Source organism: Triturus cristatus, chromosome 3_2 (genome assembly GCF_964204655.1).
Source record: "Triturus cristatus chromosome 3_2, aTriCri1.1, whole genome shotgun sequence".
NCBI lineage: Eukaryota > Metazoa > Chordata > Amphibia > Caudata > Salamandridae > Triturus > Triturus cristatus.
In genome coordinates this window covers 855,367,411-855,382,486 of record NC_140584.1, presented here as the reverse complement: position 1 = coordinate 855,382,486, position 15,076 = coordinate 855,367,411, and the positions used below count along the sequence as shown (strand labels likewise).

Below are 15,076 nucleotides of genomic sequence, written 5' to 3'. Positions count from 1 at the left end.
ATCTTGCCCCTTTATGTTTGGTCAGCCAATCGATACATTTATTGTGTAGTTGTACCCATGACTCACCTTGACCTTCTTTAAGGGCAGGGACGCCTGCTAAGACTAGAACATATGGGCAGGCTTCTGGGGGTAAGTGGAGTGACAGTCCTTGATTGTAAGTGGGTCTATTTCTTACAGGTACACCTCCACTATTGCTTACGCCATCAGGAGTGCTGCCTGTCCTGGCTAGTGAAGTAACTAATGGGGTAGCAATAGCCTTGACAATTGAACTTACAGTGTTGGCCATTGCTATTCCTACTACTTCAGAGGGGTCATAAATTGAACCAATGTTCCGTACGGTTGGGGTATTGGCTGGGCTGCTATTAGAGCATACAATTTTAGAAATAGTTGGGCCTTTGATGTTACTAGACCCAGGGTCAGCAGTAATAGCCAGACCCCCCTCCCTCAGGACATTACATAGTGGTTCTAGCTCCTTCATAAATTTCTCGCCCCGGAGGGCATCTAAACTAATAATGCCTTTTCTTTTAGTTTCCTCTTTTTTTACAAGGTTTTCGATTTTATCTAGTCTCTTAAAAATAATATTAAATTGTTTAGCTATTTGAACTTCAACTTGTTTAAAAATGGTGTCTACAATAGTTTCGATCAAGTTGCCATTGTATTTAGATTGGATATTTCGATCGAAGAATTCAGTCTGTGTGTAGACAGAGTTATCAATTCCCTCAAGGGCAACATGAAATCCCCACAGGTGCCTTTGTCCATAGATAACAGCTGTGGTCTACTGTCAAAAGCAGGGAGGCTCTCAGTGCCTTTATCCAATAGTGATAGTGAAGGCAGTAGATCCTCGATGACAATTGGTGTTACTATTTCACAGTCTTTATCTTTATTCCACATGCTCTGTGGGGTAGGTTGATTTTTACAGCGACTTGGTTGTTTCCTTTTGTTTACAGTACTTTTAGCAGGGCCTCTCTTGCTTTTTCCCCCTGCTGTTTTATTAGTAGATGGCGTTATTTCTGTTTCAGGTTCCACTAAAAAGTCAGTGACAGGGACAGTCGCCAAACTGGTGGTTCCAATAATAGGGGCTGATGTATCTACTTGGACAGTTGGTTTAATGGCAATTACTGTAGGGGAAAGTGGGAGGTCGAGATTGGAAGTAGCCTTTGGAGATTGAGGGCATAGAGGAGTAATAGTAGGTAGTCCGATGGACATCCTTCTTTCAGTGTCTGCTATCTCATTGGTGACCATGGTAAGGGCATTGGCCAATAATTTATCAAACGATGTGGGCAACTCAACAGGGTCTACAGGTGCAGTCGTGTTAGTACGTTTCCCCATGGTATGTTCACGTACCTTCGCAGCCTGATGTGGACAGAGGGATGGCCCGCCCGACCACTGGTGACCACTGAGGGCCACAGAGGGCCCGTCCTTTGCCCGGGCTTCGCCCGGCGCGTCCCGCGCGCGTCCTCGCGGGGCGAGGGACCGGACGAAGCTTTAAGCGCCTCCTGGCGCGGGATGATCTCGCGTCGTGGCCCAGGGGATCCTGGGAGTTGTGGTGCACACGGGGCCAGCGGAGCAAAGCCTGGCCAGACCCTCGCGATGAGCAGGACAAACAGGGAAGGCGGAGCAAAGCCCGGCCACCGGAGCAGCTGACAGAGGTGAGCGTCCTCACTGGGGTGTGCAGAAAGCCCAAAAGAAACATTTGTTTTTTTTATTTACCAAAGTTTTTGTTGCGTGTGCGAGTGTTTGTATGTAGGTATGTTTGTGTGTCTGCACGATTTGTGCACAACATACAAGAAAGCATTGGGTCTCGCTACTCTGCGAGGTGCGTAATTAACAAATAAAAGTGTGTGTATGCGTGTGTGTGTTTGTGTGTGTGTATGTGTGCGTGCGTGAGAGACCACGTGAAAGCGTTTGTCTGATCGACCTGTGTTCACATGGGTGTTGTGTGAGACAGGCTGGAAGAGAAGAAAGACTTAAAGTGAAAACAAAACAGGAAAGTGGAATGCGTGGGAGGGGAGAGAGAGAGAGTGATAGAAAGTGAAAGCGAAACAAAGTGGACAAAACGATAGGAAGAGGGAGCGCTAAATAAAGAAATACGAGAAATAAAGCAATGAAAAAGGGAGGAGAAATAAAGAAATGTACGCGTCTATGAGGTATAGAAGGAAGGAAAAATCTACAAGAAAGGAGAGGGAGAGAGGAGATGAAAGAGAATGATGAAAGGGGAGAGAAAAGTAAATAGAAATAACAAGAGATGAGAAAGGAGAATAGAGGAAGCGAAAGAAGGGACGAATGGGTGTGTATGAGTGTGCGTGCGTGAGAGAGGGTGAAATGATTGTGGACTCACGGGAGCGTCGGTTTCAGCATACACAGACAGCCCAGAAGTGCACTTGAACCTCTGCCATAAACCAGTGCAGCCTTTGCCTTGTCTACTTCGGGTCGTGTTCTCAGCCACTGACTCACTCCAGATCTAATAATAAGGACTGGTACTGCTTGCATCCTGCAGGGATAGAAACAAGCACTGGTTTGCGGTGGTGGGACACGACGCACGCCTCTCAGAGAAGGGGGGCTCGAGCGTGAGGCAAGGACACAACGTGCCAACCTCAAGTGCTGACACACCCACCGCCTCGTGAAAAGGGAGAAGTGAAGAGACGCAGCGCGCATGATGAGCAACAGACGACGAATCCAGTCCGTGTGGGCGGGGCCTAAGGGAGACAGGGCGGTCACCAACCCCACTTTCAAAAGAAAACCGACAACAATAGATCTCGCAAGCGCATGCGCTGCGTCGCTAGGCGAGACCTAAAAAAGGTTGAGACTCATAGAGCACCCTGCTGCAACCCACTCTTAATGGTCATTTTGTTGGACAGTTCTTTCGACCGCTGTTATACAGCTAACTAAGAGATGTAATGCAATATCTTAATTGAGTTCATTAGTCCTATTGGCATTTTAGTACACTTATCCTTTCCCAGAGTAGCCTCCTGGAGACTTTATGAAATGCATTCATTTAATGTATGTGGCCTACACATACACTGCTCCGATGAACCCTACAATATTTCCCTACCAGAAGTTGGAAAATAAAAGGCTGATTGTATGTATTTGTAAACATTTGACAAATAACAGGATAGCTAAAATGACTTGGATTGGGCTCTCTAAAAAGTAATCCCTGCTGGTTTTGTGAGGACCCATTTGGTTTACCTGGTGAACGTGCATGATAATCAACCAGGAGTTGGCCTAACGACTAGGATGTTCGACCTTGAATCTGGGGAACAGGGTTCGAGTCTTGGCAATGACGCTGAACATCCTGTGATTCTGGGCAAATCACTTAATCTCCCCGTACTTAACAAAAAAATGAATGTGGCCTCATGTAACCCAACGTATGCTATGTAAAGCGCTCTGACACCCAATATCTTCAGGTCAAGTTCGTGCTATATAAAACTCCATTAAAAAAAAAAGACCTTTTTTTATTTGAATATAATATCGCCTCTATTCAGGCTGTGGTTCTGTCTCTCTCTTCTTGGAGACAGATTGAGGGCTGGCCTTAGTTGTACACTCCAGTAATTAAGCAGTCGGTAGGTAATTCCCCATTCTGAGGAGTATAACTCATGATACCTGTTAACTCTCGGGGGGATAATGGCGTTAATGATTGATTTTAGCCCTAGTATTCCCCCCAAGGAAATGGTAAACTCTGAATGTGGGTGAAGATTTAGACATTTTGTGGGCGCGGCCTCAAAGAATTGTACTAACCATCATATAGACAGGTTAGGCAGGCTGACTTGAAGCACTGGGGAGCTGAAGGGCAACGGGCCTGAGAAACAAGGTGTTAGGTTGGCTTTTTGAGCAGTCTGGTGTTGCCTGGTGGGCCAGCTTGCAAGAGTAAGTGTGTAGACTGCTCTTTAGCCCCATCAATGCCCATAAGACCATAGAAAATGGCCAACACACCTGTCAGACTGACCAAAAAGCCAGTCCAACACTGGATGTGTGCTGCATGTGAGGCGGGGATCAAAAGGGGCCCTCAGGAAACTCCATACCTGGTACTCAAACATCACCCAGCATCCAACTACACATCCTCACTCCTTCATTCTTTTATTTCGTCCATTCATTTTCACGCGCACATCCACGCTCAAATTACAAGAGGGCGACTTTATCATATACCATAGTGTTTCTGCAAAACACACTTGCTTCCTTGTTGCGTTTCTGTGTTCTTAGTCCATTACCATATTTTTGTTGGCTGGCCACGATTAACAAGGTCTAAGGCTCTGGTTAATATAAAGAACACTTCCTTCTGATCCTTTCTTGCCAGTCTCATTAAGGCACGTCACAGTTCTCCCGTTTTTCAGGTATGATGTAATTGTACCAGTCATTTCTCAAACCGAAGCATCAGACACTCTTCTGTAAATTACATTCGGCAGTGCTGTAGAACAGTGAGCGAAGAATTGCACTATATTTAAATTGACTCTGCTTGAATGACTGAGCTCTTTCATCTAGTTATCGACTTGTTTTTATGCTCTTTTGTGGTTCATTCTGAAGACCCACATGCTCCGTGCCAGGGCACACATATTTCCTATTCTCAGTGGTTTGTTTATCTTCGGGGAAGGGCTGTGCCAGTGGACCGGAAATGTTGAGGTTGCTCAGGCATGGTATCAACCGACCACGTCCACGGGAAGTCAGTAAACGACTGGTGATGCTGCTCTCTGTCAGACATTATAAGATAGACCACATATTTGTCTACATTAACTGTATTTATAGGATTTTCGCAGTCTTAAAAACGTGTACTCACTCTTCCCCTGTGAAGTTACAGTTCCACATTTGTATTTTTCAGGGTCGTGCGGAAGGATTTTCAGATCCGCAAACAAATTTGTAATTAGTTTTTTGGGGGGCGATTCCACTCTGCAACCTGATGGCCTTTCTTTAAGCCTCAAGCTGCAATCTGGTGAAACCTAGTGGTGGAGCAGTAAAGTGTATGCTTACCACAGAGTTAATATAGATATTTCCCGTCTTCCTCTGATTTGATATTTAGATCTGTTATAGCTAAATCTAAACTCTTTTTAAAATCCTTATGTCACTATCACATTCCCTCCAGAGACATTTTTCAAGGACATATCCATAATAAACATGTATCCTACAGGTTTTTAGCTTGCGAGCAACAGACGACGAGTCCAGTCCGGGTGGGCCGGGCCTAAGGGAGAAAGAACGGTCACCAACCCCACTTCCAAAAGAAAACCGACAATAGAACTCGCAAGCGAGCAACACATGCGCTGCGTTGTTAGGCAAGACCTAAAAACTGACACTGAGGTGTTTAGTGTTTACTGGATGCAATAACTAGAGCCATCACATGTTTATGGGGATTAACGTGTATTTTGACATATAATGCACCAAAATTCGCATGTTCTGGGAATTGCCAAACATTTTCCCCAGATGAATATCAGTCGGTGTAATCTACCGATATTAATCAGAAAACTCATAATTCTGATATGTGCAGTTACAGTAGTTACCACACATATTGGAATATATAAACGCTCTATTAAAGAGGGCTTTAGTTGTCTGTAGGGAATTGATCTCTTAAAGAAATAGGCTGGCGGAGGTACGATGAAGTTTGATCATGAGTTAAATGGCTCCTTGAAAATATTGGTTTTCAAAGGCTTTCTGAAAGGTGTGAAGTCAGTTATCAACCTTTGAGCAAGATCCAGAAGGGGGCTCCCTTTGTTCTGATATATTTCAAGTCACAGATTTTCTATTGTATTTGAGGAAGAAGGTAAATCTAGTTTGCATTTCTGCACTTGGGGCGCTGCCACAGGATTTAGATGGGGGGGCATGGCTTGGAGGTACTCCTGACTTTCTGCTGGACCTGGTTTAAAAATTAGACTACCAACTATGGCCCTGAGCTGAGGATGGGGAACCGCCCGACCTCAGGTCGGCGGTTCCGATCCCGCAATTAGGATGCGACTGCACATGATGCGGTTGCAAACTTCCATTTTTTTATGGGAGCTTGTGTGGCAGGCTGAAACCACCGGCAGCACAAGCTCCCATTGAAAAATGTAAGTTTTTAAACGTCCCTGCACCATGTGGCAGGCACCATGATGTTAAGGGAGGCTCGATATGTGGAGGGCCAGGGGGTAAGAGGGCCCTGCTAGGGGCTCCCAAAGTTGCTTTCCAACAGCCTTTCTATGTCGGAAAGGCCGACATGGAAAGGCTGTCGGAAACTAACATCATAATCACGACGGCGGAAACGCCGTCCTTAAGGGATTATGGGGAGTTTCCGACTGACCGACAGGCTCCATGAGCCCGTGGTATTGTGTTGGTTGGTCCCTCAGACTGCTGCCTCTGACTGCAAGCATCCTAATGAGTCGATCAGAACGCAGCAGTAGATACGTTTTGGACCGCAACCGACAAGCTGTCAGTTGTGGTCCCAACTGCATTGTAATGAGGCCCTTTGACTTTTATCCTTTACTATTCTGGGAGCCAAGTTCTTTAAAAGCTGGAGTGGAAACACTGAGATGCAGTATTGGAGCTTGGTTCTGTATACTTTGAAGGTTTGTTAGTTCTATGATGATGGGCCCTAATGTAGACTCTATTGCAATAGTGAAGTAAGGACAGTACCAGCATTCTTGTGAGTTCAATTTTGTAGTTTAAATAAAACAAAGAAAAATCTTTCTCAGCATAATGAACTGTAAGCTAGTGTTCTTTGTCACTGCATCGATATGCAAAGTGAAAGAAAGCTCAGATTCAAACCAAATTCCAATATTGCACTGGTTTTCAAACTGGTGTTTGGGCAGCTCCCTGTACCTTAGGCCAAATGAATGGTGGGCCAGAAATGTTGTTTACGGTTTAAACATAACCTCTAATTTGAAACTGTCCAGGCGTAAGTAGTTTTTATTAAAAAATATGTACATGTATGCCTTAGACCGTATGAGATCACATGTTGGTTTTGATTGTGTTCAAGTCGTTTTTGAATGTCTTTGGTGTATATTTAGAAGCAGAATTCAAGTTACAATATTGGGGCTAAGTAGATACAATTAGAGGAATAGTGTAATGGATTTATGTTTGTGGGAAATACCTTGTAGATTTCTCAGGTTAGGACACCTGTTTCAAGAGTATAATAAACAGCTGTCTTAAGGGATGACCTATTTTCCTAAAGACCTTTACAATAGCAGCTGTGGAGTGATTTAAGGGCTGGTTCACTCAGGGCATTGCACGGCTATCTTGGATAAAACAAAGCATGGCATTTTTATTTACCAATGGACCAGCATAACTGAGATCTAAAAATCTGCCTTTTAAAACCCATGCATCATGCAACTAATACCCTAATGTACCATCTTGAGCCCGGACCTGAGAGAGAGAAAAGAGGTGCGAACTGCAGCAAGATTGTGTCTCGTCTGTCCCCGGTCCATTAAAAAAAAAAAAGAGAAACCTCTCTCCTCTCTCCTCTCTCCTTTCTCCTCTCTCCTCTCTCTTCTGTCCCCAGAGCAGGCTTTTCCAACAAGTGGCTTGCGAGTGTCAGATAGCTTTTACGTTACTTGTAAATAGCTCTCTGTGTGATGCCCAGCCCACTAAATTACAAGATTTTGCTTAGCTTTAATTAATATATGTATATCAAGCATGGATAGAGATTATGAAAATGTGCGTATTTTCAGAACTTTTTTCGGAAGCTGATGTTTGGAGAAAAACGGATGAACTTCCATAATAAATTAAAGCAAATATGAGTGATCAATCATGCGGTGCTGGGAAACTTATTACTCATAATATTACCTTGGTGGCAGGGGCATGGCAGCTATGGCTGTGATGCATTATCTATGTAGAGGCATCCAAATTGATCAGGTCATTTTTAGGTCTCGCCTGCGAATGCAGCGCATGCGCTGCTTCGCCTCGAAAAGAACTATTGTCGTTGCTTCTGTGTCCGGGGCCTGTGGAAGCGGGGTTGGTGCCCGCACTGTCTGCATTAGGCCCCAGCCACCCTGCCTGCATATTTTGTGAGCGTTACTCGTTCTAAGTAGTTTCGACTGTGCTCGCCTGGAAGTGTGACTATTCATCTGCCGATCCTGGGTGACTTTGGATAATTTTTTCTCGTTGTTGAAATGCCAAAAATAAGCTGTCCCCCTGGGCAGACTTCACCATAATTAACAGCCGTCACACGACTAAGAGCGGCGACCCGCCCTAAATCCTCGCAGACGGTTGCACTCGCCTCTGAACGTGGGGGTTGTATTTGTCTTGACACTGCCAGCTCACCATGGGTAGCGTGACCAAATGCTCGCCAGTCCTGCAATTGGCCTGGAACCGGGCAATGTAGCTTCTTCCTTACTCTGGAGTAGCTCCGGCTACGGCAAGGCCTGCTAATGTTGCAGTTTTTCTCATTCTAAACTTTGCGAAATTCACAGTTACAAAAAATACAAAGTTGCGAGTCGCTCAACTTTACACTCTCATTATTGGAAAACTAAACATTCCTCTACACAGAGGCTTGCAAAAGCTTACTAGTGCATTGCACTTATGTCTACTTGATATGTCAGCAAGCATGCTAGTTTATCTCCTAATATATGTGAAGGTTATGACTTTCAAACACTGCAAACAGTCCCTGATAAGGAACGTTTTTATTTTCGTTTCTGTAAAATGTTCCATTTTGGTGAGCATGTAACAAGCAATTGCAGCTCGCTGGTTGCAAAAGAGTGCCACTCAATTTCATCCAAGCATATTTACGTCCGGGGATGTCAAGCCTTCTGATAAAGTTGAAAATGGAAGATTATTTGTTGGATGAGCAGCGAAAATGTACACGTATGGTAGCACAAAAGAGCATTACAAATTCTGATAAATAGTTTGTATGTTTTGTGAAGAGAAGGCCAAATTGGATTTTAAACGTACACAGTGAATTTACATATGAAGTTCAATGGATGATTGAGGTGGTACACGATTTATAACAGCAGTCTTATCACATGGAAGAAAACATTGAAGATAAAATTGAAGAATATGTGAAGATGATTGTACACTATATGGTGAACATCAAGTTTCTCTTCATTGATACATGCTGGGGCAGAATGGAAGTTATTGTAGTATATTTTACAATAAAATTGCTTATCATTTTTAATTCACTAGGAAACAGAAATAGGCACCAGATTTCTAAAGAGAGTGGATTGGAAAAGCCACACGGTTTGAAATCAGCAAGCCTGTATTTTTTAATGTACTTTTTTTTTTAAGTGTAAAAGTAGTAAAAAAGTCAAATGCGTCCCTATTAAAACATGCATTTGCAATGCGATAGGTCTCACATTTGCAAAATTTTAAGCTATTGGCATTGTAAATGACAATGCCTTTAATTTATCTATTTTCAAAACCAACACATAGATAAAAGTTTTGTCATTTACAATGCCAGTAGCTCAAAGTCTCGCAAATGCGAGACCTATTGCATTGTAAATGCTTGTTACATTAGTGTTAGAAACCCTGCCTGATGCACTGAGCTGGGGAGATCACTTGGTTTGATTTTCATTGAACATAAGTAGCTCTTATTATAGAAAAGGTTGGAGATCCCTGAACCAGACATTCGCACACGCATAAACACACACATACACAAACACAAATGTGGTTTATAGTCACTGTTGATCTCCATTTTCACATACCAACAAGTTCATGAGGAACCTTTCACTGTTGCTCACCTCCCACATGATGAGTCGTCCAGATTTTGTCACTCCAGCTTTCTGGGTTCTTCCTGCAGACACTTGCAGCACCTCAGTGTTCAACATAGGCAGTCGCAGTGGGGAGGAAATTCCACTACCCCAGGTGTACACGGATGACAAGGGGGGTGGAACCCCCGGTTTCCCCAAGGCTGAACCAACACGGCCACCTGCCAGTCAAAAAAGACAGACACTATAACTTGCCCTGAACATGCAGAGGACGGCCTGCATTCTGTAGTATTTCCACACAGGAGAAGCTGTTGCTGAAAACAGAGGGCTGACTACTCTTGGAGAGGGACTGCTAACTAGCCTCTGTAACCTATAGTGTATTCGAAAGAGAAGAGGGACGATGTCCAAGGTGGGAAGTGCACCTGCAGCTGTGAATGAATTTGTAGCAATTACTTTACTATATTTGGGGAGACAAGAGAAGCTTCTTTGGTGGGTGCAGTCTGTATGTGTAGAGGAAGTAGACACTGGAGAAGTAGGCCTGTTACAATCCACTCCACACATGAAAATGATGTTTGATACATTAAGGAACTAGAGAGGCTGTTCCTGCCACTCGCAGTATAGTACAAAGGTGAAATTGCCTTCTTTAATCAACGCTGTACCTGATAGGCAGATTAGATCCCAGTTTCTCTCCAAAGACATATCAGCATCACTGCTCATGTTAGTACAAGACTCCTAGACTCCTTTTCACTTTGATCTGGGTTAGTGAATTTGTTTAGAATGCGGCTTCCTAGTGGTTAGGCGTTGGTCTATAGGTCTTACCCCTGGCTCTGGCACTTGGCACCCTTCCTCCAGTCCTGCCACGAGACATCGGTTGCACAGCAGACAGTGGCTTCTCACTCCTATCAAAGAGGGATGCAAAGACTTGGTGTGATCAAATGAGCCATGCAAGCCATTCCGCATACTTTGCATTTGAAAGTTCAGAACAGGGCATAAGGTAACAAGGGTTAGGCAATACAGAGCCATTCCACACAACATTGTTATCTTAGACCCAGGTCTCGGTGATGGAGTCATAGCCCTCAATATAACAAAACTCAATGAGGTTTGGTACACTATATCTCACGGAACCAATGACCCTGCCTTTGAGCATATGAAAGGCCCCATGAAACCTAATGACCACAGCTTGGGGAAAGTAATGTGCATTACAGAACTTCAATACTTCCTCTGTGGAAAATGTGGTGTACAGAATTAAAAAAATATATCCTAAGTGAGGCAACTAATTGACCGGGTGCGTAGGTAAAGGGCCTGACTTATAGATTGAAGTAGAGTAATTAAAGCGTTAGGACGATGGAATAACCGAGTTCTCAATTTAGACATGTCCGCTGGCTCAGTAGACATCTCTTAAAATTGGTAGGAGCTGCTGTCATGGAAAGTTCTTGTATATCTATCAAATGTTTGACAGTCAGCTCTATCAACATGACACTACCGTCCATCAAACTTTGAAAATATTTTTATATATTTTCAAAAAACAATAAAATCCCAAAGCAGGATTTTGAACATACAAAAACTAATGACCCCCCCACCAAACAACACCTTGGGACGCACTCTAAATCAGGTGGGCAGCCGAATGACCAAACCTCTGACTGCTCTTATTCCGATGGGCTGTCTGAGGAGTATGTCAGAGCTGGAGTGTAGTCTCCATTGCTGACATACTTAAGGTCTGCCTGACTGTAAATGAGGTGGGCGAACCTTCAGTTTGGCAGAAAGGGTACTCCACCAAACTCTACATCATCCACTAAGTTATTACATCCTGGAACATTTAGCAAAGAGAAAGAACTGTTTGCATCTTACAAATGTCAGTTGTCAACTGTTGAAAAATAAATTGTCTCTTCTTTTGATTCTGTTACTAAAGAGAAGACAAATGAGAAAGATTCACACAAAAAATTATACATGGTTGAACATTTATGATGTTTGCTGAGTCACAAAATATTGCAGAAGTACGCCTGGAGAGATCAAGCTCTTGGCAGGAGAAAATATCCTACAATTTCCAAGGAGTTGGAGGTATGTTTTGAATGGCCGCATATGGACAAATTTGTAGGCATTCAAACGTTTGAGGCATGTCATGCTTTGAAATTCCTACTCCCCACCTCTTGCACGGGATTTACTCCAGTGTAATATTAAACGAGTCTGTGAAATATGCCATGGGAGAAAGAGGATTTTCAGAACAAGGTATTTTTTCGACTCTAGGTAAATGTTACTGATTAAATAGCACTGACATCTAAGGAACCAGAAACTATATGTGTCAATATTCAGAGGCCTGCGTTTGAATAAGATTTAAGCATTCATGTGACCATACTTGACACTGGAAGACACACAACCAGCACCTACATTTTGCACAGTTTAGAGGCCTGCATACAGGAGCTACACTTTTCAAGAATTTCACGGATAGAGAGAAGCAGCATCCAATTAGTGTAAGAAGTGGGCCCTCATTTCTGTAAACTGACAAATGGTATAATTCTTGTCTGCCACGTTAGTTGTGTATGGTAGAGACCATATTTATATTTAGTATTGTTTTTCTTGTTGAACTGCAAGCTTCAGTGTCTACTTTCGTGATTAACAGCCTGTGAAGTTTCCAATATTAGGTACTGCTGTGACTCCAAATTTCCCCTACCCTATTGTAGAAACGACCTAGTTCCATCTGCTGATTTCACATGTTAACCAAATCTATTGGTTGCCTATTGTTTACTTTGATTGATCCAATCTTCTCAGGTTTCCCTTCCACTTTCATGCAAGCTTCTCTTTCTTCCAAGTCTTCCTAAGTGATTAGGTTAATGGTCAGTGTTATGCAAGACAGTAGGGTCACTGAGGACTAATTATGATCTTGCAGCATTGCCACATAATTTATAATCTTTTGAATAACACTCCAATTTGTACAACAAAATGTATTCTTGCTCAAACTGATCTAATGTTATTTAGAACGCTGCAATTTGACATGCAGTGCAGCTCCGGAGACTTGCTAAGAAATGAACAAGCAATGATTGTGGTGTTTAGGCATTAACAAAGGCAGATTCTCTTGCGGCTGAGTTTAATATACCCAATGTAGTCTGAAGCATACATTTTGTCTTCAGTGGGAAAGAAAACCCCACACATTTAATATATTTGAAATAGAATGGTAGGAATGGTACATGCATTATAAAGAAAATATTTAATGTAACCATTATGCAAAATCAGATTTACACTGCAGGGTTGTTAAAGTAGTGGTTACTACAATCAGAATGTAAACGTAATGCATATTTTGCAAATGTGAGGTCCAATATCTAAATATTTAAGGACCTGACGAACAAAATATCCATTGAAAAAAAAGGGGTTGCAAATTAGTCCCTTCACGAAATACCGAATCAGAGTGGATTGCAATACAACCATCCTCATCAATATTGATGAGGTAGGTCCATGAACTGTGACTCACCATGATTGGATACCATTACAGGAATGGTGCAGTCACCAGAATACCATGTCTGTGATCACATTTGAGTAAAGAATTTTTTTTTCAATGCAGTCCGTTTTCCTCGAAGGACATGGTACTGCATTTAAAGAGAAAGGTTTATTGTGTTTTTTAAAGTTTGTTTGACAGTTGGCAGTAGTCCCCTGGCCCACTACTTACTCCCCAACAAACCATTTTTGTATATTCACAAAGGGAAAGGGTCACAAGGGACCTATTCCCTTTAGTGAACGTGGTACCCAACTCGGAAGTCAGTAAGGATAAGTTAATTACCTGTAATCCTAGTTCTCTTCCAGGGGTATCCTCATCAGAGTCATAAGCACTCAATATTCCCGCCCATGTGTGGGGACCTCAGAAATAATAAAAATTATATATGAAAAACATATATATATATATAATTTTTTCTCATACCAATGCAGCCCCCTTATAGGAGGCTAAACAATGCAATAATATGATAAATACTTGTGCAAACACATAATGAATATATGAACCACAGTAGGGCAAGTATTACTTGAACTCCTTTTAATGAGTACAACTCATGAAAACTGCAAAACGAGCAGGCATTGTTAGCCTACAGGCTGCATTGTAAGCCAATAGCATAGAAAATGAAAGCAATTGTACAAAAACTGGCACCGTGCCTTCAAGACAGCCATGACCCTTGCTTCCCATCATGCCTCAGGGGTGACAGTTAGTTTGCGGAGCCCAGAGATTAGGACACAAAGATAAAGCTTAACCAAACGAGGGAAAAATCCAGTCTCATTTGCCTGGGGAGGCGGGTGGGTTGCTTATGACTTTGATGAGGATACCCCCAGAAGAGAACTAGGATTACAGGTAAGTAACTTATCCTTCTCTTCCAGGGGATCCTCATCAATAGTCATAAGCACTGAAAAGAATAGCAAGCCCATCTTCCACCTGCGGGCATGACCCAACAGACAACCATAATCATTAATGATTGAACAGATTCCTCAAGGAGGCTTGGCCTACTTGGGTGTCTGTTCTGGTCTCTGAATCAAGACAATAATGCTTTGTAATGTGTGCACAGATCTCCGGGTAGCTGGGTAGCTGCTTTACAGATTTTAGAGATCTGTACATTATTGAGGAAAGCAGTTGTAGCCGCTTTTCCTCTAGTGAAATGAGCCTTGAGGGTAGCCCCAAGAGGCTTCTGTGCTAACTGGTAAGCCCATTTGATACATGAAACTATCCCCACCTGGAGATGGAACGTTTTGAGGCTTGAAAACCTGTTCTGATCGAACCGTAATTAATGAATAGTTAATAAGATTTTCTTATCGTTTTGGACCTGTCCAAATAGAATTTTAAAACTCTCTTCAGGTCCAACGAATGGAGTGACCTTTCAGCTGGAGTAGAGGGGTTAGGAAAAAAGGTCGGCAATGAAATGGTTTGGTTGACATGAAAATCTGACACCACCTTCGGAAGAAAGGAGGGGTGAGTTCTTAAAACCACTCTATTTAAGTGGAACACCATGTAAGGTTCTTTTGAGCAGAGAGCTTGAATCTCGCTCACCCTGCGAGCTGAGGTACTAGCCACTAGGAAAGCTACCTTCCATGTAAGGTGTAAAAGGGTTGCTTTGTGGATAGGCTCAAATGAGGGGCCCATCAATTTAGACAAAACTAAGTTCAATTCCCAGGGGGGAGAAAGAGGCCAAACAGGAGGATAGACCTTCTTTAGACCTTGTAAAAAATCCTTCACTACCTGTAGCTGTAAAAAGGATGGTTGAGAAGGAGAACACCTGTATGCCATAATGGCAGCCAGGTGCACCTTATCGGAGGCAAATTTAAGGCCTGCCTTGGCTAAATGAAGCAGATATGGTAACATTAGTTCCTCCTGCCCTTTGGTAGGACACAAATATTTTGGACATACCATAAGAAAAAACTTTTCCATTTACAAGCATAGGAGTGCCTTGTGGAGGGCCTCCTAGCTTCTTTCAAGATGGCCATGCAGTCTTGAGGAAGTCCTAAATGACCATACT

The 15,076-nt window shown here is 42.9% G+C and overlaps 1 protein-coding gene across 2 annotated transcripts in view; it reads right to left on the bottom strand.

Moving 5' to 3' along the window:
• Positions 1-15,076, bottom strand: part of NEK8 (NIMA related kinase 8) — a 330,474-nt gene that overhangs the window by 200,394 nt on the left and 115,004 nt on the right. For both annotated transcript variants that reach the window (XM_085649141.1, XM_085649140.1), the window contains exons 6-7: positions 10,413-10,492; positions 9,627-9,814 (exon numbers count right to left, since the gene is read on the bottom strand). In XM_085649141.1, the coding sequence (XP_085505267.1) occupies positions 9,627-9,814; positions 10,413-10,492 (268 nt within the window). The remainder of the gene's footprint in view (positions 1-9,626; positions 9,815-10,412; positions 10,493-15,076) is intronic.